Below are 27621 nucleotides of genomic sequence, written 5' to 3'. Positions count from 1 at the left end.
TGGGATGGAGCCCCACATGGAGGCTCCCTGCTCAGTGGAAAGCCTGCTTCTCCCTCTTCCACTCCCCCTACTTGTGTTCCCTCTCTCACTCCCCCCCCCCCCCCTCTCTCTCTCTCTGTCAAATAAATACATAAATAAAATCTTTAAAAAACATGGGGCACCTGGGTGGCTCAGTGGGTTAAAGCCGCTGCCTTCAGCTCAGGTCGTGATCCCAGGGTTCTGGGATCCAGCTCTCTGCTCAGTGGGGTGCCTGCTTCCTCCTCTCTCTCTGCCTGCCTCTCTGCCTACTTGTGATCTCTGTCAAATAAATAAATAAACATTTAAAAAAAAATCTTTAAAAAACAAAAAGCTGAGTGAATAACAAACCAGTAGCACAGGTACATGTATTTGATAGTCACATTCCTAAGAGATGAACTTACTCTCCTTTCTAACTTCAGAAAAAAATGTCTTATTAACAAATCCATATTAATTACTTCAGCAGTAAGGTGCTCTGTGTTAGTAAGTGCAAAATTGTGCATAACAGAAGTTATTATTTGACATCAAATATGCAAGTCAGCAAGACTTTTACTAGTCATAATATGTAATCCAGAACAGGGTTTACTATATTCAGCACAAACTAACACTGTCTGAAAGAGCTGGCTGGTTCTGGAAAAGTATAGAGTTAACTACCTATGGAAAAGTCTATAATCAGCACATGACTTGGGAAAAAATGAAAAACATTCAAGGTGACAAAAATCGTGTGTCATGAATCGGGTCACCTCCCTTAACCTCTCCTTCTCATGCTTACTGCTTCATGAACTTGAAACAAAACCCTACCCACATTACACCAACGGATGCTACCACAGATCCTATTTATAATAACATGGCATGATGGGAAGCCTGGGTGGCTCAGTTGGTTAAGCGTCTGCCTTCAGCTCAGGTCATGATCCTGGAATCCCAGGATCAAGTCCCGCATCAGGCTCCCTGCTCAGCAGGGAGTCTGCTTCTCCCTCTGACCCTCCCCCTTCTCAAGCTCTCTCTTTCTCTCTCTCTCTCTCAAATAAATAAAATCTTAAAAACATAATAATAATAACATGGCATGAGAATAAGCTCTACATCACATTTTAGATAACAAGTGGGATAGCAAAGCAGCAAAGACAGCAGTAAGAACCTAATTTTTCCCTGTAAGAAGTTAGTCTTTCTTTTTAAATGCCACAACCTAGAAGGGACACAAATCACACCACTCATATTTCATTGGCTAGGACCAGTCACATGGCCCTGTCTAAATGCAATTTTCCCATGCTCCCAGCAAGAAGATAAGAATTAGGCACGGGTGAACATTAGTAATTGGTATCACAGGAGTCTACCATTCTAGAGTGCCTCCGTTTGAGGAATAAGCATGGCTTGTTTAAAATACTAGACAGTAGAGGGGTCTGGGTAGTTCAGTTGTTTTAAGTGTCTAACTCTTGATTTCGGCTCAGGTCATGATCTCAGGGTCATGAGATCGAGACCTCTGTCAGCTCTGTGCTGCTCTGGGAATGGAGCCGGCTTAAGATTCTCTCTTCCTGCTTAAGATCCCCTCTGCCCCTCCCCTCTTCACTCTCAAGCTCTCTCCAAAAATTAACATAAAGATAAAAATTAAAATTAAATACAAAACAGTAAGAGACGTCTGGGCACGTGGGTGGCTCAGAGCATAGTTGAGCTCTGCCTTCAGAGCATGGTTGAGTGTCTGCCTTCAGCTCAGGTCATGATCCTGGGGTCCTGGGATCATGTCCCACATTGGGCTCCCTGCTCAGTGGGGAACCTGCTACTCCCTCTGCCTCTGCTCTCCCCACTGCTTGTGCTCTCTCACTCTCTCTCTGTCAAATAAATAAATAAAATCTTAAAAACAAAACAAAACAATAAGAAACATCAGATGCTATAACTACTGGGACCAGAGCAAAGAAATCAATGAAAGTTTTCTAAAGCAACCTTAGGGGAATGGAAAAACTGCCTCCAATGTAAGAGGCAATGTAAGATGCAATTAGGATGCTCAATATGCTTGCAGCATGCAAAATGCAGGATGGAGGAGACATAAAATGAAGGAGAAAAATTAGGAGACACTTGCAGTAATTTGAGGCAGGACCTGTAGGATAATGGGAGAATCCTCACAAAATTGGGATAGTTGGTAATAGCTGACAAAGAAGATAAGAGGGGCCCCTGCTGGCTCAGTCAGTAGAGCATGTGACTCTTAATTTTGGGGTTGTGAGTTCAAGCCCCAGGTGAAGTGTAGAGATAATTAAAAGAAGAAAAAGAAAAAGAAAGAGGGCAGGAAGCAGAGAAAAGAGCTAAAGAATGACTTCTATGTTTCAAGCCTGGGTAGCAGGTGGTATTGTTAACAAATTATTATAAACATATGGGCTGGCTTAGAAGGGAAAATAAATACCTGACTTCTAGACCTGAGTGTCTAATACTGCACTAGTCAATAGTCACATCAGCTTTTTAAAGTTTAAATTGAAATAAAGTTAAAAATTCAGTTCCTTACTCACACTAGTCATACTTCAAGTATTCAACTATCTCCTGTGACTCGTGACTGCAATATTGGACAGAGCAGATAGAGAACATGTTCATCACCGCACCAAGTTCTATTACGTAATATTTTTCTAAACCTCAGACTATAACTAACCAGAAGAAGGTTTTGGCAAAGTAAATGAAACTGGAAACTGAAAAGGAAAAGTTTTAAGGAATTTACAAGCTCACTGAGGGACTGTCATGTGCCCATTCCAAAGAAGGCAGATGAATACCCTAAATGTTCTAACAGGAGACTACAGGTGTAGTAAAAAATTTTTTACAGTAAGTAAAAAATTACTTACTGACATGGACAGATGTTCAAATACGTTGTTAATTTTTATTTATTTATTTAAGATTTTATTTATTTAGGAAAGAAGGAGAATGAGGGAAAGCACAGGGGGAGAGTGACAGGGAGAAGTAAAATCTCCACCAAGCAGAGAACCTGACATGGGGCTGGATCCCAGGACCCTGAGATCATGACCTGAGCTGAAGGCAGATGCTTAACTAACTGAGTCACCCAGGCACCCCTAAATATGTTGTTAATTTTTAAAATGTTACCAAATGGCATACGTACCACCTCATTTTTATAAACCATAAATTCAAATTTTATGTTCCTATATAAATGGAAAAAAGCTTAACATTTCTTCATTTTAATTACTGGATTACAGAATTTTTCTTCTTTCTTTTTTTACTTTTCTAAATACTTTCGTATATATTAAAAGCATTATAATAAAAAAAGAAATATGATTAAAGAGTAGAAGTGACAAGGACATAGACCAAGGGCTTAATATAAACAATTACAGCATTTAGTTTTATGCATAAACAGATTGTACTCCTTGATAGTAATGAGAAAAATAAAGTAGCCTGTACTGATAGCAGGGGTCAGCAAACTATAACCCGTGGCCACATCTGGCCCACTGTATGTTTTTCTAATAGCCCATGAGCCAAGAATGATTTTTACATTTTTAAATGACTGAAAAAAAGTTAAGATATTACTATTTTGTGACATAAAAATAATAGGAAATTCAGTCTCCATAAATAAAATGTAACTGGAATATAGCCACACTCACTTATGTATTATCTATGGTTGCTTTGTGCTAGAATGGCAGAAATCCATAGTTCGACAGAGCTTCACTGCAGTGGCACAAGTATAACCTCACGGCATTTCAACTGCCACCCATATCGCAATACCACAACCTTTATTTACCTGCATATACCCATCATGTCAAAACAAGAGAAAAGCGGACTTTGAATATCCTGGTTTTTTTTTTTTTTAAAGATTTTATTTATTTATTTGACAGAGAGAAATCACAATTACACTGAGAGGCAGGGAGAGAGAGAGAGAAGGAAGCAGGCTCCCTGCTGAGCAGAGAGCCCGATGCGGGACTCGATCCCAGGATCCTGAGATCATGACCTGAGCCGAAGGCAGCGGCTTAACCCACTGAGCCACCCAGGCGCCCTGAATATCCTGTTTTTAAGGATTATTCTCTTACAAATTAGATGACAAAGTATTGTACTTACTATGCAATGACATTATAGCTATGCCAGAAGCACTCAGTATACACTGATACTACCAGACTCATCAGAGTACTTCCAACTCATGGGAAAGCAAGTCAGAAAAATTAGAAAATTTAAAATAGAACTTCTTATCATAGAATTTCTTCATAAAAATAAAAAATGGAAATGAGGTTGCAAATGAAGTTTCTACATGGCTCAGCTGTCAGTCAAGTAAGGAAAGCCATTTACTGATGTCAAGTTAATTAAACTGTGTTCAGCTAAAGCCACTAAAGAGATGTGTCATAAAAAAAAAGTTTCAGATTATTAGTCTTTTGGAGAGAATAGTTGCTCAACGAGTTGAGGACAATGGGAACAACATCAGTAGTCAACTGAATAGAAGGCAAATAATTCTGAGTGGTTTTCTTTGGCTCTTGATGCACTGACAGCTGTGTGAAACTGCTCAGCTGTTGTTTATTCAAGGAGTCCATGATGAGTGTGAAGTGACTAAAGAACCGGATGCCTACACAGAGTAATTATGGTTGAGAAGATTTTCCAAAAAATTGAGAAAGCACTAATTCACTATAACCCAAAGTGGAATCAGCTAAGATGTGTTACCAATAATGGCAAAATACATGTAGAGCATAAAAAGCCTTCTTCTTTTGACAAAATTAGTTTCACAGAGACTGTGAAAATGTAAAGTATTCAAGACTTATGGTTATTCACAGAAGTATTCATCAGTACATACTCTGGATCTATCTCATGTAGATCCAGGTATCTCAATATCTGAATCTATCTCATGATAAGGAACCAAGAGTTTGGGTTTTGTTTTTTTTTTAATATTTTATTTATTTATTTGAGAGAGAGAGGGAGGAGGGGCAGAGGGAGAGAGAGCACACCTCTGCTAAATAGGGAGCCTGACACGGAACTCCATCTCAGGACCTTGGGATCAATCATGACCTAAGCTGAAGGCAAACACTTAACCAACTGAGCCACCCACATACCCCAGGAACCAGGAGTTTTAAAAGTGAACTTCATTTGCTGTCATGAACTTAATTACTGTCAGTTCCATGAATTTTTGTCAGAAATAGAAGCTGAGGGCACCTGGGTGGCTCAGTTGTTAAGCTTCTACCTTTGGCTCAGGTCATGATCCCAGGGTCCTGGGCTTCAGCCCTGCATGCTCAGAGAAAAGCCTGCTTCTCCCGCTCCCACTTCCCCTGCTTGTGTTCCCTCTCTCGCTTTGTCTGTCAAATAAGTAAATAAAATATTTATTTATTTATTTATTTATTTATTTTTAAAAGGTTTTATTTATTTGACACAGAGAGATCACAAGCGGGCAGAGAGGCAGGCAGAGAGAGAAGGAGGAAGCAAGCTCCCCACTGAGCAGAGAGCCCAACACGGGGCTCGATCCCAGGACCCTGAGACCATGACCTGAGCCGAAGGCAGTGGCCTAAACCACTGAGCCACCCAGGCGCCCCGCAAATAAAATATTTCTTAAAAAGAAAGAAAGAAATAGAAGCTGAGGGCACCTGGGTGGGTCAGTCGGTTAAGTGTCCACCTTCAGCTCAGGTCATGATCCCAGGGTCCTAGGATGGAGTCCCGCATTGGACTCCCGCATTGGACTCCCTGCTCAGTTGGGAGACCGTTTCTCCCTCTGCTTGCCATTCTCTGTGCTTGTGCTCTCTCTTTTTCTCTCTCTCTCTCCCTCTATCAAATAAGTAGTATCTAAAAAAAAAATAATAAAGTTGACTATCTTCTTTTTTATTAAAATTTTATTTATTTGACAGAGAGAAAGCACAAATATGCTAAGTAGCAAGCTGAGGCAGAGGGAAAGGGAGAAGAAGGCTCCCCACTGAGCAGAGAGCCTAACTTGGGGCTCAATCCCAGGCCCCTGGGATCATGACCTAAGCCAATGGCAGCACTTGATTTTGCTTCAGGTCATGATCTGACCTCAAGCCCACCACCCTGGGCTGGGTGGTGGGCTTGAGCCCTGCATCATCAGGCTCCTTGCTCAGCAGGGAGCCTGCTTCTCCCTCTCCCTGCCACTCTCCCTGCCTGTGTTCACTCTCGCTCTCTTTCAAATAAACATATAAAATCTTTAAAAATAAATAAATTAATAATAATAAATTTGGGGCGCCTGGGTGGCTCAGTGGGTTAAGCCGCTGCCTTCGGCTCAGGTCATGATCTCAGGGTCCTGGGATCGAGTCCCGCATCGGGCTCTCTGCTCAGCAGGGAGCCTGCTTCCCTCTCTCTCTCTGCCTGCCTCTCTGTCTACTGTGATCTCTCTCTGTCAAATTAATAAATAAAATCTTTAAAAAAAAAAAAAAATAATAATAATAAATTAGTATCTCTCATGAGTTTTTAAAGTTATTTTGCAGAGGTACCTGGTGGCTCAGTCTGTTAAGCATCTGCCTTTGGCTCAGGCCATGATCTCTGGGTCCTGGGATCAAACTCCAAATCAGGCTCCTTGCTCAGCGGGGAGTCTGCCTCTCCCTCTGCCTGATGCTCACCCTGCTTATGCTCTGACAAATAAATAAAATCTTTAAAAAATAATAACAAAATAAAACAATTACATAATTTGAATCTCTGTTTGTTAAGCATAAAATTTTTTAAAAAGATTCTATTTGTGGGGCACGTGGGTGGCTCAGTGGTTAAAGCCTCTGCCTTCAGCTCAGGTCATGATCTCAGGGTCCTGGGATCGAGCCTCGAATTAGGCTCTCTGCTCAGCAGGGACCCTACTTCTTCCTTCTCTCTCTCTCTCTCTCTCCCCCTGCCGGCTTCTCTGCCTACTTGTGGTCTCTGTCTGTCAAATAAATAAATAAAATCTTAAAAAAAAAAAAAGATTTTATTTATTTGAGAGAAAAAGAGAGCTTGTGCACAAGTGGCAGGGAGGGGGAAAGGGAGAAGCAATCTCCCCTCAGAGCAGGGAGCTCAATGCAGAGTTTGATCCCAGGACCCACAGATCATGACCTGAGCCAAAGGCAGATACTTAACAGACTGGGCCACCCAAGAGCCCCAAGGATGAAATTTCTAAAGACAGACAGAATTCTGTTTATTTATGTGTACTTAATACATTTTTACAGGTACCAACAACAATCATTTAAATTACCACACTCTTTTTTTTCTTTTTAAGATTTTATTTAAGCAGGGGGAACAGCAGGCAGAGGGAGAAACAGGCTCCCCACTGGGCAAGGAGCCCAATGCGGGACTCAAAGTTAGGACCCCAGGAGCTTAAGGCAGGTGCTTAACCAACTGACCCACCCAACTTGCCACAATTTTTTTATTTTTCTTAAGATTTTATTTATTTGACAGAGAGAGACACAGTGAGAGAGGGAACACAAGCACGGGGAGTGGGAGAAGCAGGTTTCCTGCTGAGCAGGGAGCCCACTGTGGGGCTCAATCCCAGGACCCTGGGATCATGACCTGGGCCGAACAGACACTAAACGACTGAGCCACCCAGGAGCCCCAAATTACCACACTCTTAAAAAGCATTAAAAGGGGGCGCCTGGGTGGCTCAGTGGGTTAAGCCGCTGCCTTCGGCTCAGGTCATGATCTCAGGGTCCTGGGATCGAGTCCCGCATCGGGCTCTCTGCTCAGCGGGGAGCCTGCTTCCTCCTCTCTCTCTCTGCCTGCCTCTCTGCCTGCTTGTGATTTCTCTCTGTCATATAAATAAATAAAATCTTTAAAAAAAAAAAAAAAAAAAGCATTAAAAGTTTTTTTGGGGAATGGATCAGGGAGTGGGACGGAATGGGATGAGGGGTTATTCTTTAAAAGATTATTAGTAGGGCGCCTGGGTGGCTCAGTGGGTTAAGCCGCTGCCTTCGGCTCAGGTCATGATCTCACGGTCCTGGGATCGAATCCCGCATCGGGCTCTCTGCTCGGCGGGGAGCCTGCTTCCTCCTCTCTCTCTCTCTCTCTCTGCCTGCCTCTCTGCCTACTTGTGATCTCTCTGTCAAATAAATAAATAAAATCTTTAAAAAAAAAAATAAAAATAAAAAAAAATAAAAGATTATTAGTATTATATGATCTTATGATCACAGATACAAATTATCTAGATATATGTATTTTTACATGTGAAGTAATTACTACTACTTAATATAATCACCTGAGCCAAAGACAATACCTTGGGGTGAGGAAAGATGTTGCTCTTGTATCTTCTCCTGAGAGAGGAGTCCCAAGTAGCTGAGAACAACATACTTTGTTTCATAGTGAAATCCTAGAGGCACAGTAGTAGAGGACGCCATTGAGTTGGCTGGCAGAGCTCCCAAAGTGTACTTACAGATGTGTAAAACCTAAAAACAAAAGTATATTTTCAGTTTAAAGTTCGTTACATGCCAGTACATTTCCCCACTGACTACAATTATTCAACTAAATACCAAAATAAATACTTGTATTTTCTTCCCAGTAATTTTTAAAAATTGTAACTTTAGTTAACTTACAAGTCAGAATTAATTCAGATTTCAGATCAAAAGCAAATTTCCCTTTCTAGCTCTCCCTAGTTTCTCTGTTTTCACCTATGTGGCAAAAACAGTGGCTATGCCCCCACCTTTCCCTCTACCCCAATATATATTCTCTTATTTCTTTTAATAATAAAGACTCCTAGGTCACCTGACTGGCTCAGTCAGTAGAGCATACGACTCTTGATCTTGGGGCTGAGTTCAAGCCCCATGCTGGGTATGTAGATTACTTAAAAATAAAATATAAATAAATAAATAAAACCTCCTAAATTCTAGCTAGGTCATTAGCCACACAACTGCAAACCATATCTGCCAGTTCCTTAGCAGCTTAATGAGCCAAATGATTAGCCTGAGTCAGAGGAATACGAGCAGAAGTTATGTGTGCAATCTGTGGATCTCTCCCTAAAGATCTTCTCTTTCCTCCTTTCTATGGTTTGAAATGTGAATATGGCAGACAACCAGTTCTGACATGCAAACAAGAAGACCACTTTAAGGGTCCCTAGGTGGCTCAGCTGGTTGAGCCTCTGCCTTCAGCTCAGGTCATGATCCCGGAGTCCTGGGATCAAGTCCTGCATCGGACTCCCAGCTCAGTGGGAAGTCTGCTTCTCCCTCTGACCTCCCCTCATGCTCGCTCTCTCTCTCTCTCTCTCAAATAAATAAATAAATAAAATCTTAAAAAAAAAAAAAGAAGACCACTCTAAGGGATGGTAAGGTAACAAGAGAGAAGGTACTGCGCTCCTGAATGACCACATGCAGCAGAGCTGCCCTACCAGCCTTTACCTCTGGACTGACATTTATGGCACTTCATTCTCAAATCTCTTCATTAGGCATCCTAACTTATACCCTAATTAATATAACTACAACTTTTACCTCTTCCCATGGACCGAGTAGCTGTTTCACCTATCATGTGCCTTAATAGTTGTTTCACATAAAAAATTCTTATTAAAGAGTTTCCAAATAACTGAGTTTTTTTACTTAAACAATGATACCAACAGCTTTAAGATCTCAGGAAATATCCAGGAAGAGAAAAACAGGTTCAGATAACTAGCAACACGAAAGGAGACAAGAAATGTTGACAAAATTTAAGATCTACAAACAAAGAGAAATGTCTAAAAGTGATAAATGATGAAAAAATACATGTAGAATTTAAAATACACAACAGAAAACAGTGGCTATACAAAGAGACAGAAATTAAGAGGAATATAAAACTATGCTTTGAGGAGTGCCAGGGTGGATCAGTAGATAAGTGTCTGCCTTTGGCTCAGGTCATGATCCCAGCATCCTGGGATCAAGTCCCAGAATCTCCAGCTGCCACCCAGGCCCCTCTTCCCCCCGTGCTTGTGTTCCCTCTCTTGCTATGTCATAAAATCTTTTTAAAAAATGCTTTGCATGAATAGACACTGTCTTTAAAAAATGCATTTATGGTTGCTATCATCAGTATTTACTTAGGTTATCAAAAGAAATACTAATATATTTAAAAGTCCCTACTGTTTCCTATCTTCAAGGAGTAATGCTACCAGATTATATCAAAACGTATATTAAGGGCGCCTGGGTGGCTCAGTTGGTTAAGCAACTGCCTTCGGCTCAGGTCATTATCCGGAGTCCCAGGATCGAGTCCCGCATTGGGCTCCCTGCTTGGCAGGGAGTCTGCTTCTCCCTCTGACCCTCCCCCTTCTCATGCTCTCTCTCTAATAAATTTTTTTAAAAATCTTAAAAAAAAAAAAAAGTACATTAAGTCAAACAGTAGGCCTTAAGACTGCCCTGTTAAAAGTTTATCAACTTCAGAAAGCATTTCAAAATTATTAATACATACTAAAATGTGTCACAGCTTACATCGCAGGAATAAAAGGCACACCCACTGTATAACTACAGGGTGCTTTACTCTTAAAAAGCTCAAACTAGGGGTGCCTGGGTTGCTTAGTCATTGGGCGTCTGTCTGCCTTTGGCTCGGGTCGTGATCCCAGCATCCTGGGATCGAGCCCCATATCAGGCTCCCTGCTCAGCAGAGAGCCTGCTCCTTCTCTCTCTCCTGCTGCTCCCCCTCCTTGTGCTGTCTCTCTCTCTCTCCTGTCAATATTTGTTACATTTACAGTCACCATTTAATAATGACAGAATTTCACATTTACAAATATAAAAAAGGATATCCACAGAGGAAAAATAAGTTTTCTGAGGCCTATCTGGTCAGGTACTAGCTAGCAGTGGCGTTGTTATGAACCTTCGCTTTTTTATTTTTTTTGCCTGCCATCTGAACCCAATTTCCTTCATAGGGAGCATCCAACATTGTGTCAATCTTGATAGGAAACAGAAATCTCCCAACCCCCACTATAAAAAAGCTAAAATTTGAGCTAGACTTTTTCTTTCCTTTTCTCCTGTTCTGTGGCATGTAGCCAAGTGAGAGACTCCTATTAGGATCTAGAATGTGGAAAGACACTTAAAAGATAATTCATGGAGAAGTTTGTGGTACTAGGTCAGCAGATGCAGAGATGCAGATCAGACTGCAGTGTCCTAACTCTTCTACAGTCAAGTTTCCCTTGGTTCCTGCCTGTTCCCCAACCTAATTTTCCAGCTTCCCATCCATTCTGTGAGCTACCCAATGCCCTTTTCGTAAGTTCCATTTCTGCTTAAATACTCTAGACTGACTTTCTGTTGTTGGCAACCAAGAGCTAACTGGAACAAGGGCCAAGACTGGAACTTAATTTTCTTTTTTTTTTTTTTTTAAGATTTTATTTATTTATTTGACAGAGAGAAATCACAAGTAGATGGAGAGGCAGGCAGAGAAAGAGAGAGGGAAGCAGGCTCCCTGCTGAGCAGAGAGCCCGATGCGGGACTCGATCCCAGGACTCTGAGATCATGACCCGAGCCGAAGGCAGCGGCTTAACCCACTGAGCCACCCAGGCGCCCCTGGAACTTAATTTTCTTAAAACTTGGGAAGCAGCTCCCCAACAACTGTAACACACTACTTTCATAGGAAGATTACTAGATTAAATTTGTAAGTTTAAATGAATCTTTAAAGACCTCATATCAACCTAGTAATTGTATCTACTGAAACAGAAGGTGGGCAACCTAGGTGGCTCAGTGGGTTAAGCCTTTGCCTTCAGCTCAGGTCATGGTCTCAACATCCTGTGATTGAGCCCCACATGGGGTTCCCTGCTCAGCAGGGAGCCTGCTTCCCCCTCTCTGCCTGCCTCTCACCCACTTGTGATCTCTCTGTCAAATAAATAAATAAAAATTAAAAAAAAAAAAAAACAGAAGGCAATGCCTTCTGGTAATTTTGTGCGTTCATTCAACTCAGATTTCTTAAGATACAAGGTACTACAAACATTAGACACAAAGACGATAATTAAGATAAATCAGAGAAATCAGATAAACCGCCTTCTGGAGTTTTTGACCAAGTAGAGACAAACAAAAATATGCAAATTAATCAGAACAATAAAGATCTATGACACAAGTCAGTATTCACAAAGTAGGAGAGGGCAACCCAAAACAGGAAGCAGGAAAGTCTCTCTGGATAAGGGAAAAAGCAGAAACCAGAACTTTATAAAGTAAAATCTGAACCAATCCTGGAACATGAAGAGGTATTCACTAACTGAGCCAGCTTAGGGGAATGAGACAGGGATGCACTTTAGATATGAAGCAAGACCAGGAAAAAGCACAAAAGCACTTTTGAAACAGCATGGAACATAAATACTAAGGAATTTGACACGGCTGAATCCTAAGACATAAGGGTGATGAGGCTCAGCAGGAGCGAGCAGCGGTCAGCACTTGGAGTGATTTGTACACCATGAGATTCTGGGAAGCTTAGGTTTTATCCTATATGCAAGGAATTATTTTAAACATGTTCATAAATGAACCCCCTAAAACTATCTGCAAATTCTCTGTGCATCAGCATTTTTTTCTGGTCAGAAAAATCATTCCATTTCTTTCATTAGATCCTCAAATTAGATCATGATGTAAAACAGGCTAAAAACTACTATAGAACACTACCAGGAACTATTGAAAGATTTCAAGCAAGAAAAGTGTATCAACAGATATTCCAGAAAACTCATCCTGGAGGTGATATGGAAGAATAAGAATAGAGACTGGAGTCAAGGACACAGTTAGGGGAATATTGGAAAAATCTAAACAAGAGACGTATGAAAGCATAAATTAGCAAGAACACCGGAAAGAAGGGGATGAAAAGGTAAAATATTAAGAGCCTCAAAGATTTGTTAACTAACTCAGTAAGAGTACTCAAATCAGATAATATAGGAAGAGCTATTTTAGGAGATAATAACAGGTTCACTTTGGGACATACTGAATTTAGTACCTAGGAGCTGTTCAGGTGAAGATGTACATCAAGTAATTGGACATTCTTATACTGAGAACTCTCAACTAGAGATACAAAACTGTGCTTTGCACAGATACAAGTCAATGAAATTATCTAAGGAGACTGAATGGGGAGTTAATGACTTCCAATGGATAGGAAGTACCAAAATTTGGGGTAGGAGTAAGAAAGGGGATAACAATAGAGAACTTCACTCTGGAAAGGGAAACATTACCTACTGTTTTCAGTTCAAAGTATAGAAAATAAAGCTCAGCAGATCTTCAATCTTCTTTGTTTTTTCTTCAATCTTCTCTGTATCAATAACTCAGTGCATGGATGGGAGGGAAGAATAAATGCACCCATCATTCCCTACCCCAAGCACCACCACCAGAACAGGAGCCAGATAATTTTTTATTTATCAAAAGGAGACACATTTTTAAAAACATCTGTCAAGAAATACCAGTTTCATCTGAAAGAGAAACAACAGAATTCAGGGCAAAACTAACATTTCAGGGGTTGTCCAAAAATGAGAAGCTGGCAGAGGTGACCTCCAAGTACGGATTGGGACAGTCAGAAAGGAAGAAAAACAGGAAATAGTGTGTTTACAGAAGTCAGGGGAGGAATTTCAACAAGAAGGGAGTAAAGAAATATTGAAATACAGTAACACACCAAGAAGAATGAAAATGTCAGCATAACGATCCCTGACCAGACAGTTCTATTTGTTGGCCAGGGGCAATAGCAAAAATGCAGGGAGTTGAAGGCTGAATGCTTAAGTGAAAAGGGAGAGATTAGGGTTTTAGTCTATTCTTTCAAAAAACAGCCTGGTTGGATGGGAAGAAACAATAGCCCCTCCCCCACCAGAGAGATAAGTTTGAGAGTTCATTTGTTTTGTTTTTGTGCACAACAAAAGAGTCTTAAGCATGTTTACACTCAGTGGAGAAGAAGCCAATGAGGTGTAAATAAGTACAGAAAGCAAGAGATAAATTATGAAGTGAAGTTCAGAGAGAGGGGAGAACAGAGCAAATGAGTAACAAAATTTCAGCTTTACCAAGTCTCAGAATTTTGGGGTAACTGGAATAAAGAATTACTCATATTTTGAATAATGCTTTAAATAAAAAATTGATGTTCTCAAATCTGTTATATTCAAATTCCTGTATTTATCAAAAATCTGAATTGGGGGATGCCTGGGTGGCTCAGTTGGTTAAGCAGCTGCCTTCGGCTCAGATCATGATCCCAGCGTCCTAGGATCGAGTCCCACATCGGGCTCCTTGCTCAGCAGGGAGCCTGCTTCTCCCTCTGCCTGCCATTCTGTCTGCCTGTGCTCGCTCTCTCCCCCTCTCTCTCTGATAAATAAATAAAATCTTAAAAAAAAAAATCTGAATTGGAAGACAATTTTAGTCATACTCCAACCCAGATGCCATAGAAAAAGCATAGTTCACTGAACTCCCAAATTTGATTTTTAGCCTAGTGCTCTTAAGATTTTCTTACAACTCCCAATTGGCTAACCATAAATGCAATCTTAATCATGGATTTCATAAATTTTCCATCCTCCACACTCACTTTAACTATTTGCAGTGAAGTCCTCAGCTCTAGTATACATGTTAACATCCATACAACCATATATTTGGTGGATGATTATATTCTATTCAATTGTTTTAACATTTTTCAATGATTCACACTAATGGAGAAGATGATCATACACACTCCAATCATTTAACTTCAGTATACATTTTTTTAGGCTTCAAATGTGCATTGGATAATCTAGTTATAAAAATACCAGACCTAAATATGATAGACTTATAGTATTAAATATCTACCCAACTTCTAATTTAGCTTGAGCTTCCTTCCAGGTGTAGTGCAACAAAGCAGCTCATTCATACCCGTGATTAGGTGGTGGGGCAGACAGACCCTAGGAACACTATTACACAATTAGTGTGTGTGTGTGTGTGTGTGTGTGTGTTAAATTATAGAACAAAAGCATTGAAAATATGCAAAATGTAAACTCCACAGCATGACTACAGGGTCATGGACTCTTAAGGGTATTCTGGGAAGAGAGGGCATGCATTTCCTTTGCAACATTCTGTAGTGCAGAGTCAGTGTACTGCACAATGAGCTCTTGCATTTCGAACAAATATAAATAAATTACATCTGCCTGAGGCCTCTATTTCTGAAGCACTCTTTCATGTGTTGTCATAGTAATCCTCTATGCTAGAAGGAAAAGGTTAACAGTCTCAATTTTATTGATGGAGAAACAAGAATAGACAATTTATTTGCACAAAATCACACAACTAGTTAACAGTGCAATCACTTGGTTAGGTACATCGTCTTCAGTTCTGAACTCTTAGCCTTTAACTGCATACACTGGATGCATATTTGCTTATGTCAGGCAATGTGCTGGGTGAGAAGAATGCAGAGGCGAAAAAACGAACAATAACAGGAGGAAGAAATGGTAGACGAACAAGGTGTTTTTTTCAAACAGACTACTGAAAGGAGCAAATCTGTCAATTTTAAGAATGGGTCCAGGGAAAAGACAAATCAGATGAACAGTAAATATGACCTGAGATCACCACTCAGAGCTTTCCTGTAAGCAGGGCACAACACTCAGGTTCCCCCCTTATCAACAGAGTGCATTTCATATGTAAGGCATCTCAAGCTTCTTTTTTTTTTTTTTTTTTTTTTTTTTTTTTTTAAAAGATTTTATTTATTTATTTGACAGAGAGAGATCACAAGTAGGCAGACAAGCAGGCAGAGAGAGAGGAGGAAGCAGGCTCCCTGCCAAGCAGAGAGCCCGATGCGGGACTCGATCCCAGGACCCTGAGATCATGACCTGAGCCGAAGGCAGCGGCTTAACCCACTGAGCCACCCAGGCGCCCCTCAAGCTTCTTTTTAAATGTTAAGAAGGACATAGTTACTTTTACTCTAAATTTTGTCTAGTAGACTCTTTTGGAATTCAAATTAGGTATAAGTGCCCTTGGTATCCAGAAACTTAAATATAGTTTTAAATATAAAAACAACTGGGGATGGGACAACTGGGTGGCTCAGTTCGTTAAGCATGACTATAGCTTAGGTCATGATCCCGGGGCCCTGGGATGGAGGCCCATATTGGGCTCCCTGCTCTGTGAGGAACCTGTTTCTCCCTCTCCCTCTGCCTCTCTGTCTCTCACCGATCAATCAATAAAGCCTTAAAACAAAACAAAACAAAACAAAAAAACCTATTGGGGTTCCTGGCTGGCTCAGTCAGTGATACATGCAACTCTTGATCTTGGTGGTGTCATGAGTTCAAACACTGTGTCAGGCATAGAGCTTATTTTAAAATAATAAAAATTTAGAAAATAAATAAATATAAAAACTGTATTTTGCACAAATCTAACAAGCCACTGAATACAATTGTGTTACCCAGTCATTTCTTTCACTACCTTATTACCTTTACGTTGTTCCTCTATTAAGTTACAAGTAGTTGTCAGCCAAATGGACGGCCTGAGGAAGCTTAGGGTAACTTAACCCTATGTTTATACATGCATTTGGTGACATCTCCAAAACCAGGCACAAATAAAACATCCATGATCCTTCAATAACAAATGTAACATCCACAATGTGCAATAAATAGATTGCTTTATTTTTTTTTTTAACCAGAATTCTATCATGAATACCAGTGGAAATTCCAGGATGCCAGCACAGATAGTACTATAGGAATTAAAGCACATTTTATGAACAATAACTAGAAGGTAGGCAGCACCATTAAATTCTACTTTAAATTCTTATGAAAAGCAACTCTGGGGGCGCCTGGGTGGCTCAGTGGGTTGAGCCGCTGCCTTCGGCTCAGGTCATGATCTCAGGGTCCTGGGATCGAGTCCCGCATCGGGCTCTCTGCTCGGCAGGGAGCCTGCTTCCCTCTCTCTCTCTCTCTCTCTGCCTGCCTCTCTGCCTAATTGTGATCTCTCTCTGTCAAATAAATAAATACTATTTTAAAAAAAAAAAAAAAAGCAACTCTGGGGCACCTGGGTGGCTCAGTGGGTTAAGCCGCTGCCTTCGGCTCGGGTCATGATCTCAAGGTCCTGGGATCGAGTCCTGCATCGGGCTCTCTGCTCAGCAGGGAGCCTGCTTCCTCCTCTCTCTCTCTGCCTGCCGCTCTGCCTACTTGTAATCTCTCTCTGTCAAATAAATAAATAAAACCTTAAAAAAAAAAAAAAAAGAAAAGAAAAAGAAAAGCAACTCTGCAGCAATGTTAAGAGTTTTTTATAGTTGTTTCCCAAACTTGTCTGATCTTTCCCAAACTGTCTCACCTTGGATGCTTGTGGAAAACAGAAACTTCTAGTACCCACTTCAGCCATGCTATTTAGAATACCATACCTATACTGTATTCCTTAACCCCACAGAGCCAAAACAGAAAAACATTACAATGTAACATGTTTTAATAATTCAAGAAGCTTTGTTTTTAGACCATTTCCATCCACTAAAATTATAAAGTAATAAAACTGTTATATACTCCCGTAATAAAGATGAACAGATCTCTAATCCCAGTTTACAAAAAGAAAAATAAAAATCCACAGATAACTCAATCATAAATCAAAGTTCTAGAATTTCACACATTAACAAAGCTTTGGGGTTACCAGGCTGCTACTCTTAACACTCACTGGTGGTTTGAGTATGGAATGTTTCAAGTTCCACAAATTACCATTAAGTTCAGTAATTTACATTTTTTTTTAAGATCCATATTTTATTAGTCCCTATATAATTCTAGGACTTTCTCTAAAATAAGAGAAGTAAAATTAAGTAATCTCAACCAAAACTGTGAAATTTAAATTCACCCCACCCAGCTGCAAAATGCAACTGGGCAAGAGTGTCATTTTTAAAACTCAGCAAACACAAAATATTCTAGTATAGATAGTCCCTTTCATACTGAAACATGCTTAATTGAAATACTCTAGTTCAATCTTGTTTTAAGAGCTGCCCCAAAATGTTTTCACTCAGCAGCTAGCATTCAAAGATAATGTACTTATAAAGGAATGCCTCACCTTCACCCTCTCCCCATAGGCAGTGTCTTACTTTCACAATAATTGAGCTTCCCACGAATGTGTAGATAGCTTTACAAAAAGGAAAACATAAAATTCAGTTGCTTTGTCCCACTCCCAAGTATATGCCAGAGACATGAAAACACATGTCTACACAAAAATTTGCACACTAATAGTTATAGCAGTGTAATATTTAACAGCCAAATAGTGGAAATAACGAACTACCCATCAACTAATGAATAAAGCAAGCTGGTATATCCATACTATGGCATATTGTGGCCACATAAAAAGAAAGACTGAGGGAGTGCCTTAGGCGGCTGCCTTGACTCAGGTCCTGATCCCAGGGTTCTGGGATCAAGCCCCACATCAGGCTCCCTGTTCAGCAGGAAGCCTGCTTCTCCCTCTTCCATTTCCCCTGCTTGTGTTCCCTCTCTCTGCCAAATAAATAAAATCTTAAAAAAAAAAAAAAAAAGATTGATACCTGCTACATCATGCAAAGTAAAAGAGGCCAGTCACAAAAGACTACATACTGCATAATTCTGTTTATATGAAATATCCAGAACTGGTCAATCTACAGAGATAGAAAGTCAGTAGTCTGACTGAAAGTCTAGGTAGAGGAGGGTAGGGCTTCTTTTGGGGGTGATGAAAACTGTGGTGGTGGTTGGGAATTCTTTGAATATACTAGAACCATTAAAAAAAAAAAAATTGGGGCGCCTGGGTGGCTCAGTGGGTTGAGCCGCTGCCTTCGGCTCAGGTCATGATCTCAGCGTCCTGGGATCGAGTCCCGCATCGGGCTCTCTGCTCGGCAGGGAGCCTGCTTCTCTCTCTCTCTGCCTGCCTCTCCATCTACTTGTGATTTCTCTCTGTCAAATAAATAAATAAAATCTTTAAAAAAAAAAAAAAATTAAATCCTGCAATTGGTGAGTTGCATGTTAGTTATATCTCAAGACTTAAAAAATCAGCTACTCTGAAAATAGCCCACTTGCTTCAATGCTGTAATATACATTAAGTAAGAAATTTTGGTGAGCATTTATTTGGAATAAGATATAACTCAAAACGGGGTGCCTGTGTGGCTCAGTGGGTTAAGCCTCTGCCTTTGGCTCAGGTCATGGTCTCAGGGTCCTAGGATCGAGCCCCGCATCCGGCTCTCTGCTCAGTGGGGAGCCTGCTTCCCCCTCTTTCTGCCAGCCGCTCTGTCTACTTGTGATTTCTGTCTGTCAAATGAATAAATAAAATCTTAAAAAAAAAAGATATAAATCAAAACGCCACTGAAAAACTGGTAAAAAGTAGGACAGCAAGACTGACTGTTTAAAACTTCTGTTCTCTATGTCTAAAACATTTTATAAGAGAAATATATTTTAAAGCAATGATTACGGTTGTAAATTACTTGTCCTAAAAGTTTAGTGTATGAGATATTTAGTACTGATTAATTGATGTGATAGAAAGCACCTTTTCTTTACAAAACAGGTTGGACTCAACTTTATACATCCTTCAGCTAAATTCAACTACTGGGGTTCAAGCCTCCATAAGAAAATGAATCATTAAGAAATATATATACTGGGGGCGCCTGGGTGGCTCAGTGGGTTAAAGCCTCTGCTTTCGGCTTGGGTCATGGTCCCAGGGTCCTGGGATCTAGCCCCGCATCCGGCTCTCTGCTCAGCGGGGAGCCTGCTTCTCTCTCTCTCTCTCTCTGTTTCTCTGCCTATTTGTGATATCTGTCTGTCAAATAAATAAAATCTTTAAAAGAAAAAAAAAAAAAAAAAGAAATATATATACTGAAAATTGGGTGCCTGGGTGGCTCAGTGGGTTAAAGCCTCTGCCTTCAGCTCAGGTCATGATCTCAGGGCCCTGGGATCAAGCCCCACATCAGGCTTTCTCAGCGGGGAGCCTGCTTCCTCCTCTCTCTCTACCTGCCTCTCTGCCTACTTGTGATCTCTGTCTGTCAAATAAATAAAATCTTAAAAAAAAAAAAAAAAAGGAAAAAAAAAAGAAATATATATACTGAAAATAGTACCTGGCCAATCAAAGTAAAAGGATTTTCAAACACCTATTGGCCTATTATCAAATGAGGAGTATCTCCTAAAGGCTTAGTTTCAATTTGCACGTGCAAATGCGCACTCTGCATTTATCCAACTATGTATATGAGGTATAAATAGTTTACCACCTACAAAAACGTTTGCTTAATTTTCTGGGAGATAAAAAAAGAAAGTACTAGAAGGGTGTGGCAACTCATCCAAGGTCACAAGAAGTCAGGGCAGAGATCAACATTCTGGTTTACACCAAGCCTCCAGAGAATATCTTAACAATTTCGCAAACGACTTTATGTTTGTTTCACATCATAAAGCAAAAAAGGGGGAGGTTTACCGTCGGTTCAGTTTAAAACTTCTAAATAGAGACAGTGAGAAAGCTATTTTAAATAAACAAATAAATACCGGTGCGGGGAGTGGTTAAGACAAAAATCCCAGCGGGAGCGTGTGAACAACTGGGCAGATCCGCCCGATTTTCAACTCAGGTCAAAACCTCAACTCAAAAAGTCTAGGAGTTTCCCTTCATAGTTAGTTATGAAGAAAAGAAATTTGGAATCTCCCTGGAATAGCGAGAGGATAAAAATCAAACGAAGAAACTCCTCAGTGTGACCTGTATTGCCTCCAAGAATAAGGCAGTAGACTTTTCTGAAAAAATAAATAATAGTAATAATGGGTGTCAGAAGAGCAGTGAATAAAAAATAACAAATTTCTAACAATAAGTGAAAAAAAGCAACTAGGACTAGCAGAGATACTCTAATCATTTTAAACGAATCGCATGAAACCTTTCCCTCGACCAAAAAGTCCACGATCCTCAGCCTGGTCCTAAAAATGTACACGGGTTTTCCACGTGAAGGTCTCTGTGGGGAAGACCGGCGGTGCAGGGCAAGGGCCGAGTTCCTCCGAGCCTCTGGCAGCCCTCTCGGGAAGCCCCGCTCAACAAGCGTCCGCGGGGGGACCACGCGGCACAGGTCGGGTTACAAAGAAATGAACCCTTCAAGCTTTGAGAACCCTCGGGCAAAGGAGCGCCGGTATACATACATACACATACACACACACACACACTCACTGTCACGCACTCACTGACACTCACTCACGCGTCGTCGGAACCACTGGGGAGGCGGTGGTTCGGCACAGTCTCTGGACACCTTCCTGCCCAGTGAAAACCGCCTGAGGAGCTGGATAAGGACCCAACTCTGCCTGCCCAGAACCCCACTCCCCTCACCTGGCCCTGGCCCCTTGCCCAAGAAGAGACGGAAGGGGAGGCGGCGGCGGCAGTCGTTTCCGACAGGGTCCCCCAGCGGCGGTGGCTGCTTCGACCCGCGGCCCTAATCTACCGCCGCCGCCATGTTGGAAGGTGAGGTCACCCCCGGCGCGCTTCCGTCACCGCCAGCGTCAGGGCGAGCCTGGGGCGCCTAGAAGCGCCGGAAGAGGGGTGGTTCTGTTCTCCTGAGCGGAAGCACGGATCATAGAGGCCGGGAGGTCTCTTCGCGCAGACATGACGCGGAAAAGCTGACCTCTCTTAATCCTCTCTTACCAGGAGTCGCTCACATCTATGATTCTCAGGGAGGGAGTGGGTTGCGGAGGTATTTGATTACTGGAGGAAGGGAGATGGGATTCTGAGGAGTCAGGCTTGTGGGGAGAGAAGCTGGTGGTTCCCGCGGAAGGGAGCATGGCTGCTTGCACAAAATGTGCTGTGGACGTATTGAACAAATATTGGGATTTAAGTGTGTGCCAGCGAACGGGGTAGGGAAGTATCAGGAGAGTTCAAGGAAGCTGCCGAGTTCGTAGTCATTTGTCGACTTGAAAAGGTTATTGAAAGTTGGGAACAGGGGCGCCTGGGTGGCTCAGCGGGTTAAAGCCTCTGCCTTCGGCTCAGGTCATGATCCCAGCGTCCTGGGATCGAGCCCCACATCGGGCTCTCTGCTCCTCGGAGAGCCTGCTTCCCCCTCTCTCTCGGCCTGCCTCTCTGCCTACTTGTGATCTCTGTCTGTCAAATAAATAAATAAAATCTTTAAAAAAAAAAATTAAAAAAAAAAAAAAAGAAAGTTGGGAACATTTTCTAGCAGTTGAGGGTGAAGTGGGGGTTAAGAGCTCGTTCTAGGCGGAACGAGCACAGGCACTGGAACGGTAAAGGAAGTCTTCAGTAGTACCCATTTTGTTCACAGCACCTGCCTAGCACAATGCCTAGAACTGGATGTTTGTTTACTTGAATCCAAGCGTCCTTTGGGAGAGTCACTAAATGTATCTTGTTAAGAAGTTGTATCTATGGCGCCTGGGTGGCTCAGTGGGTTAAGCCTCTGCCTTCAGCTCAGGTCATGATCTCAGGGTCCTGGGATCGAGGCCCGCATCTGGCTCTCTGCTCAGCAGGGACCCTGCTTCTCTCTCTCTCTCTCTCTCTCTCTGTCTACTTGTGATCTCTCTCTCTGTGAAATAAATAAATAAAATCTTAAAAAAAAAAGTTGTATCTAAACCATGCTTTAGAGAAACTGAATTGTCTGTAATGTACATGAGATAAACTGAAAGGAGAGCGGTGAAGGTGATGAGTTGGAAGACGCCAGATCAGAAGTGAGAAAAACCTGATGAGGAGTGACTGCTAATGGGTACAAAAATTTGGGGGGGAGGTGATGAAAATGTTATAATTGATTTTGATAAAAGTCGAACACCCTGTGAGTATGCTTTTAAACCATTTAAATGTATGCTTTAAATAAGTGAGTTATATGGTATGTGAGCTCTGTCTCAATAAAGCTGTGGAAAAGTGTTGAAAACCTGAACTGATATGAGGTTGGGTGGGGGTGGAAGCAAAAAGGTTGGAGTTAGCGTTACAAGAGCATTAAGCCTGAGCTACTGAGAGAACAGTAGTGCCATTAATAGAGAAATCGGACAGAGATTTTGCAAAGTCTCAGTGAGCTAATAAACCTATTAATTACCTACTAGTACCTAATAACCAGTTGATAGTTAAATTTCCTCAATTGACCAAGTAGTGACATATAGTTTTTGTTGTTGTTGTTGTTGTTGTTGTTGTTGTTGTTGTTGTTGTGTTTAAGTAGGTTCTATGCACAACATGGGGTGTGAACTCAGGACCCTGAGATCAAGAATTGCATGCTTCGCTGACTGAACAGCCTGTTTTTTAAACCAGGATCATGCATTTGGTCGTTACATCTTTTGTTAGTCTCTTAGTTTTTTTAATAACGTTGACTTTTTCAAGCATGTCACGTCGGGGACTGCCTCCGGCCGGGAAAGTCCCCACCATTACAAGAAGGTGCTTGGCTCACTGCTAGCAAAGTACGCTGCAAGTATACAATGAACTTTCTGGTGAAGCCCACCTAAAGGAGGACATAGTTATTGGCTGTATCAAATTTAATCAGCATAGTAACAGGACTCTCATTGGCTCTCCCCATTGCTTGGCCCCTTATTGGTCACCCTGCTGTATATAAGCTAAGGAAGTTGATTAAATAAACGGAAATGGGGCGCCTGGGTGGCTCAGTGGGGTAAGCCGCTGCCTTCAGCTCAGGTCATGATCTCAGGGTCCTGGGATCGAGTCCCGCATCGGGCTCTCTGCTCAGCAGGGAGCCTGCTCCCCTCTCTCTCTGCCTGCCTCTCCATCTACTTGTGATCTCTCTCTGTCAAATAAATAAATAAAATCTTTAAAAAAAATAAAAATAAACGGAAATGAAGCATTAACACTATACCAGGTTCATTGTCATCCTTGGGGGCCCGAGGGCGACATGTTCATACAATGGAAATTATTCAGCAATAAAACAAAAAGGAATAACTGGTATTGTGAAAATTAATCAAAGGAAACATCATTTAAAATAGAGTCACTGGGTGCCTGGCTGACTCGGTTGGAAGAGCATGCAGCTCTCAATCTCAGGGTTATGAGTTGGAGCCCCAGGTTGGTGTAGAAATTGCAAAAAAAACAGACGAAAAAAACTTTGAAAATAAATAGGCAGCTAAAATGGAGTCAGAAGCCAGTAGGGGGAGCTCTCATGCCCTAGCAATAAGTCAACTGCAGATCCAACAGGAAGTGGGTGGAGGATTGATTGGACTCCTGAGGTATGGCTGGCTCAGTCATTGGAGCTTGTCTCTCTTGATATCCAGGTTGTCATTTCCATTTCCTCGTGGGGTATGGGAGATTACTTAAAAAATAAAATTTTATTAAAAATAAAAATAAGGGGCACCTGGGTGGCTCACTGGTTTAAGCCTCTGACTTCCGCTCAGGTCCTGATCTCAGGGTCCTGGGATCGAGCTCCGCATCAGTCTCTCTGCTCAGCAGGGAGCCTGCTTTCCCCTCTCTCTCTCTCTGCCTGCCTCTCTGCCCTCTTGTCATCTCTGTCAAATACATAAATAGAATCTTTTTTAAAAAGATTTTATTTATTTGAGAGAGGGAGAACGCAAGTGAGCACAAGCAGGGGTTGGGGGGAAGGGCAGAGGGAGGGAGAAGCAGGCTACCCCCCTGAGCAGGAAGCCCCACATGGGGCTTGATCTAGGACTCCAGGATCTTGACCTGAGCTGAAGGCAGGTGCCCAACTGACTGAGCTACCCAGGTCCTTTAGTCTATGCAGTTCATTGTATGTACATTTTATTTTTAATTTTAAGATTTTTTTTAAAGATTTTAATTTATTTGACAGACAGATCACAAGTAGGCAGAGAGGCAGGCAGAGAGAGAGAGAGAGAGAGAGAGAGGAGGAGGAGGCAGGCTCCCTGCCGAGCAGAGAGCTCGATGTGAGGCTCCATTCCAGGACCCTGGGATCATGACCTGAGCCCAAGGCAGAGGCTTTAACCACTGAGCCACCCAGGCGCCCCTAATTTTAAGATTTTAAAAAGATTTGGGGCGTCTGGGTGGTTCAGTGGGTTAAAGCCTCTGCCTTCGGCTCAGGTCATGATCCCAGGGTCCTGGGATCGAGCCCCGCATCCGGCTCTCTGCTCTGTGGAGAGCCTGCTTCCTCCTCTCTCTCTGCCTGCCCCTCTGCCTACTTGTGATCTCTCTCTGTCAAATGAATAAATAAAATGTTTGTTTAAAAAATAAAAAAGATTTTATTTATTTATTTGACAGAGAGAAAGAGAAAGAACCAGAGAGGGAACACAAGCAGCGTGGGAAAGAGAGAAGCAGGCTTCCAGCAGGGAGCCTGATGTGAGCTTGATCCTAGGACCCTGGGGTCATGACCTGAGCCAAGGGCAGATGGTTAAAGACTGAGCCACCCAGGCACTTCTAATTTTAAGATTTTATATGTTTGTGAGAGAAAGAGAGAGCAGGCAGAGGGAGAAGCAGGCTCTCTGCGGAGCATGTAGCCCAATGAAGGTCTCAATCCCAGGACCCTGGAATTATGACTCAACTGACTGAGACACCCAGGTGTCCCATATGTAAATTTTTTTAAAAAGTCACATAGAAAAATTCTCTGGTTATGTTAACAAATCAGGTATGTGATTAAGTTAATTTCTTTCTAATTGTTTTCAGTTTTAATATTTCCTTTTGTATTTTATTTTTCTAATGCGTACTATAAGGATAAAACAGAGGTCAATGGAGCAGAATAGGAAGTCCAGAATGGACAATTGATTTTTGACAGAGGTGTCAAGACAATTTAATGGGGAAAGGAATAGTCTTTCCAGCAAATGGTGTAAAATAATATAATCCTTTTACAGAAATTATTTTACTTTAATCACACAGCAGTTTATGGGTTTGGGGACTTTTTTTTTTTTTTTTTTTGACAGATCTTCTAAATTATACAGAATCCTAGCATGAAGCCTGATGTGATTATAAAATCTAAAGCAAAAAAAATTATAAATAAACTCTAGACACAAGTCATTTTATTCATTCTCCTTCATCAGTTAGTTACTGAACCCCTACTATGTACCAGGCAGTGTGCTAGATGCCAGCAAAAGAAAGTGGTAAGTAGGTCAGACATGGTCTCTGTTGTGAAAACAACATTTTCATTGGAAAACCAGGCAAAAACCCAAAACAAAAAGAAAAAAACCAAAATAAGAAAACATTATAGCATGTCCTGAGGGCTGGCTGGGAGAGAGAGGAAGGCAAAAGAGTGCTTATGAAAAGCACTCTCTGGGTGCCTGGGTGGCTCAGTGGGTTAAAGCCTCTGCCTTCAGCTCAGATCATAATCCCGGGGTCCTGGGATCAAGCCCCGCATCAGGGCTAGGCAGGGAGCCTGCTTCCTCCTCTCTCTCTGCCTGCCTTTCTGCCTACTTGTGATCTCTGTCTGTCAAATAAATAAATAAAACCTGTAAAAAGAAAAAAAAAAGAAAAGAAAAGCACTCTCTAAGGAGGTGATATTTTAAGTTGAGACCTTAAAGAATGAAAAGCTAAGTGATAGTGTATGAAAAGAATTCAGGCAAAGAGCTTGGTGTTTTCCAGGAATTGAAAAGTAAAGCTATAAGATGGTGAGCAAAGGGAAGAAGAGTAATGAGGTCAGACAAGTAAGCTAAGGCCAGATCGGGCAGCACTCACACAGACCATGTGAGGTGTGAAGTGTTCAGAAGCAGACAGAAGCCAACTGAGGATTATAAATTGGGAAGCGGCTAGATGCCAGCTAGGTTTTAAACCACTCTTTCTGTTGTGTGGAAAATTGGTTGTAAAAGGGTAGGAAGTGCAAGCACCTAAGTCAGAGTTTCACTATTTTCTGGTCTCATTTGTTTTTCTTCTTGAGATTCTTCAAGGGGTGCCTGGTTGGCTCAGTCAGTAGAGCATGCGACTCTTGGACTCAGCATTGTGAGTTGGAGCCCCACATTTGGTATAGAAATTACTTAAAATCTTAAACAAAAACAAAAACAACCCACCCAATTCTTCAGCATTCAAAGACACAGATGATTTACATTTTTAAAAATTTATTTTTAGTAAAATAAAGCCCGAGGGCCTTGAACTCCCTACCCTAAGATTGTTTAACTGACTGAACCACTCAAGGAACCTCCACCCCCAGCTGCAACATCCCACCCCCAATCACAACCCACCCCCCACCTCACCCCACCTTACCCTCTTCAGGCAAAGAAGTTCAAGCCTTAATTTATTCTGCTGATTCAATTTCTGAAGCCACAGACTGAAGTGTCAGCTTGGGAGCAGGTGAAAAAATCTACACAGTCTTTGTGACTAACCTGACAGGAATCTAGGACAGTGATTTTGTGAAGCCATAAGGAAATAGGCGTATCTAGGAGTGGGATTTTTGGAATTTATCTGAAAAGCTGTTTTAATAAAGCTTCTTCACAAGACCTAAAATAACATAGGAGGAAATTGGATTTGGAAAACTGCTAGCTAGTTAACCTTTTATTGTACTTATAAGTTTTTCTCTCCAGAGACTGTCTCTATGAAGTTTATCATATTCTTATCAGACAGGACCTGGCCCATTCCTTGGTGAATCAGCAAAATAACTGCAGAAACCAGTTGTAAAGAGCGTTAACTTAGGGGAGGGGACAGCTGCACAAAAGGTAATGTTAATTATATCTGTAACACCATTTATTTTGCTTTAGAAATGAAGTCTTAAGGGGCGCCTGGGTGGCTCAGTGGGTTAAAACCTCTGCTTTTGGCTCAGGTCATGATCTCAGGGTCCTGGGATGGAGCCCCGCATTGGGCTCTCTGTTTAGCAGGGAGCCTGCTTCCCCCCCCTCTGTCTGCCTGTTTCTCTGCCTGCTTGTGATCTCTGCCTGTCAAAATGAGTAAATAAAGGGGTGCCTGGGTGGCTCAGTGGATTAAAGCCTCTGCCTTCGGCTCAGGTCATGATCCCAGGGTCCTGGGATCGAGCCCCACATTGGGCTCTCTGCTCAGCAGGGAGCCTGCGTCCTCTTCTCTCTCTGCCTGC

General features: G+C 41.7%; 2 protein-coding genes across 3 annotated transcripts in view; one reads left to right on the top strand and one right to left on the bottom strand.

Moving 5' to 3' along the window:
* BCL2L13 (BCL2 like 13) overlaps positions 1–21208 on the bottom strand; it is an 85897-nt gene extending 64689 nt beyond the window's left edge. For both annotated transcript variants that reach the window (XM_059403937.1, XM_059403939.1), the window contains exons 1-2: positions 21045–21208; positions 8147–8315 (exon numbers count right to left, since the gene is read on the bottom strand). In XM_059403937.1, the coding sequence (XP_059259920.1) occupies positions 8147–8267 (121 nt within the window). In that variant the 5' untranslated portion in view covers positions 8268–8315; positions 21045–21208. The remainder of the gene's footprint in view (positions 1–8146; positions 8316–21044) is intronic.
* The window catches only part of ATP6V1E1 (ATPase H+ transporting V1 subunit E1), a 48447-nt gene continuing 41476 nt past the window's right edge, over positions 20651–27621 (top strand). The window contains exons 1-3 of the mRNA XM_059404552.1: positions 20651–20850; positions 21068–21176; positions 27200–27250. Of these exons, the coding sequence (XP_059260535.1) occupies positions 20651–20850; positions 21068–21176; positions 27200–27250 (360 nt within the window). The remainder of the gene's footprint in view (positions 20851–21067; positions 21177–27199; positions 27251–27621) is intronic.

This window comes from Mustela nigripes, chromosome 6, assembly GCF_022355385.1.
Source record: "Mustela nigripes isolate SB6536 chromosome 6, MUSNIG.SB6536, whole genome shotgun sequence".
NCBI classification, from domain to species: Eukaryota; Metazoa; Chordata; class Mammalia; order Carnivora; family Mustelidae; genus Mustela; species Mustela nigripes.
Note: the sequence above shows the minus strand (reverse complement) of the source record. Positions and strands in the feature narration are given on the sequence as shown.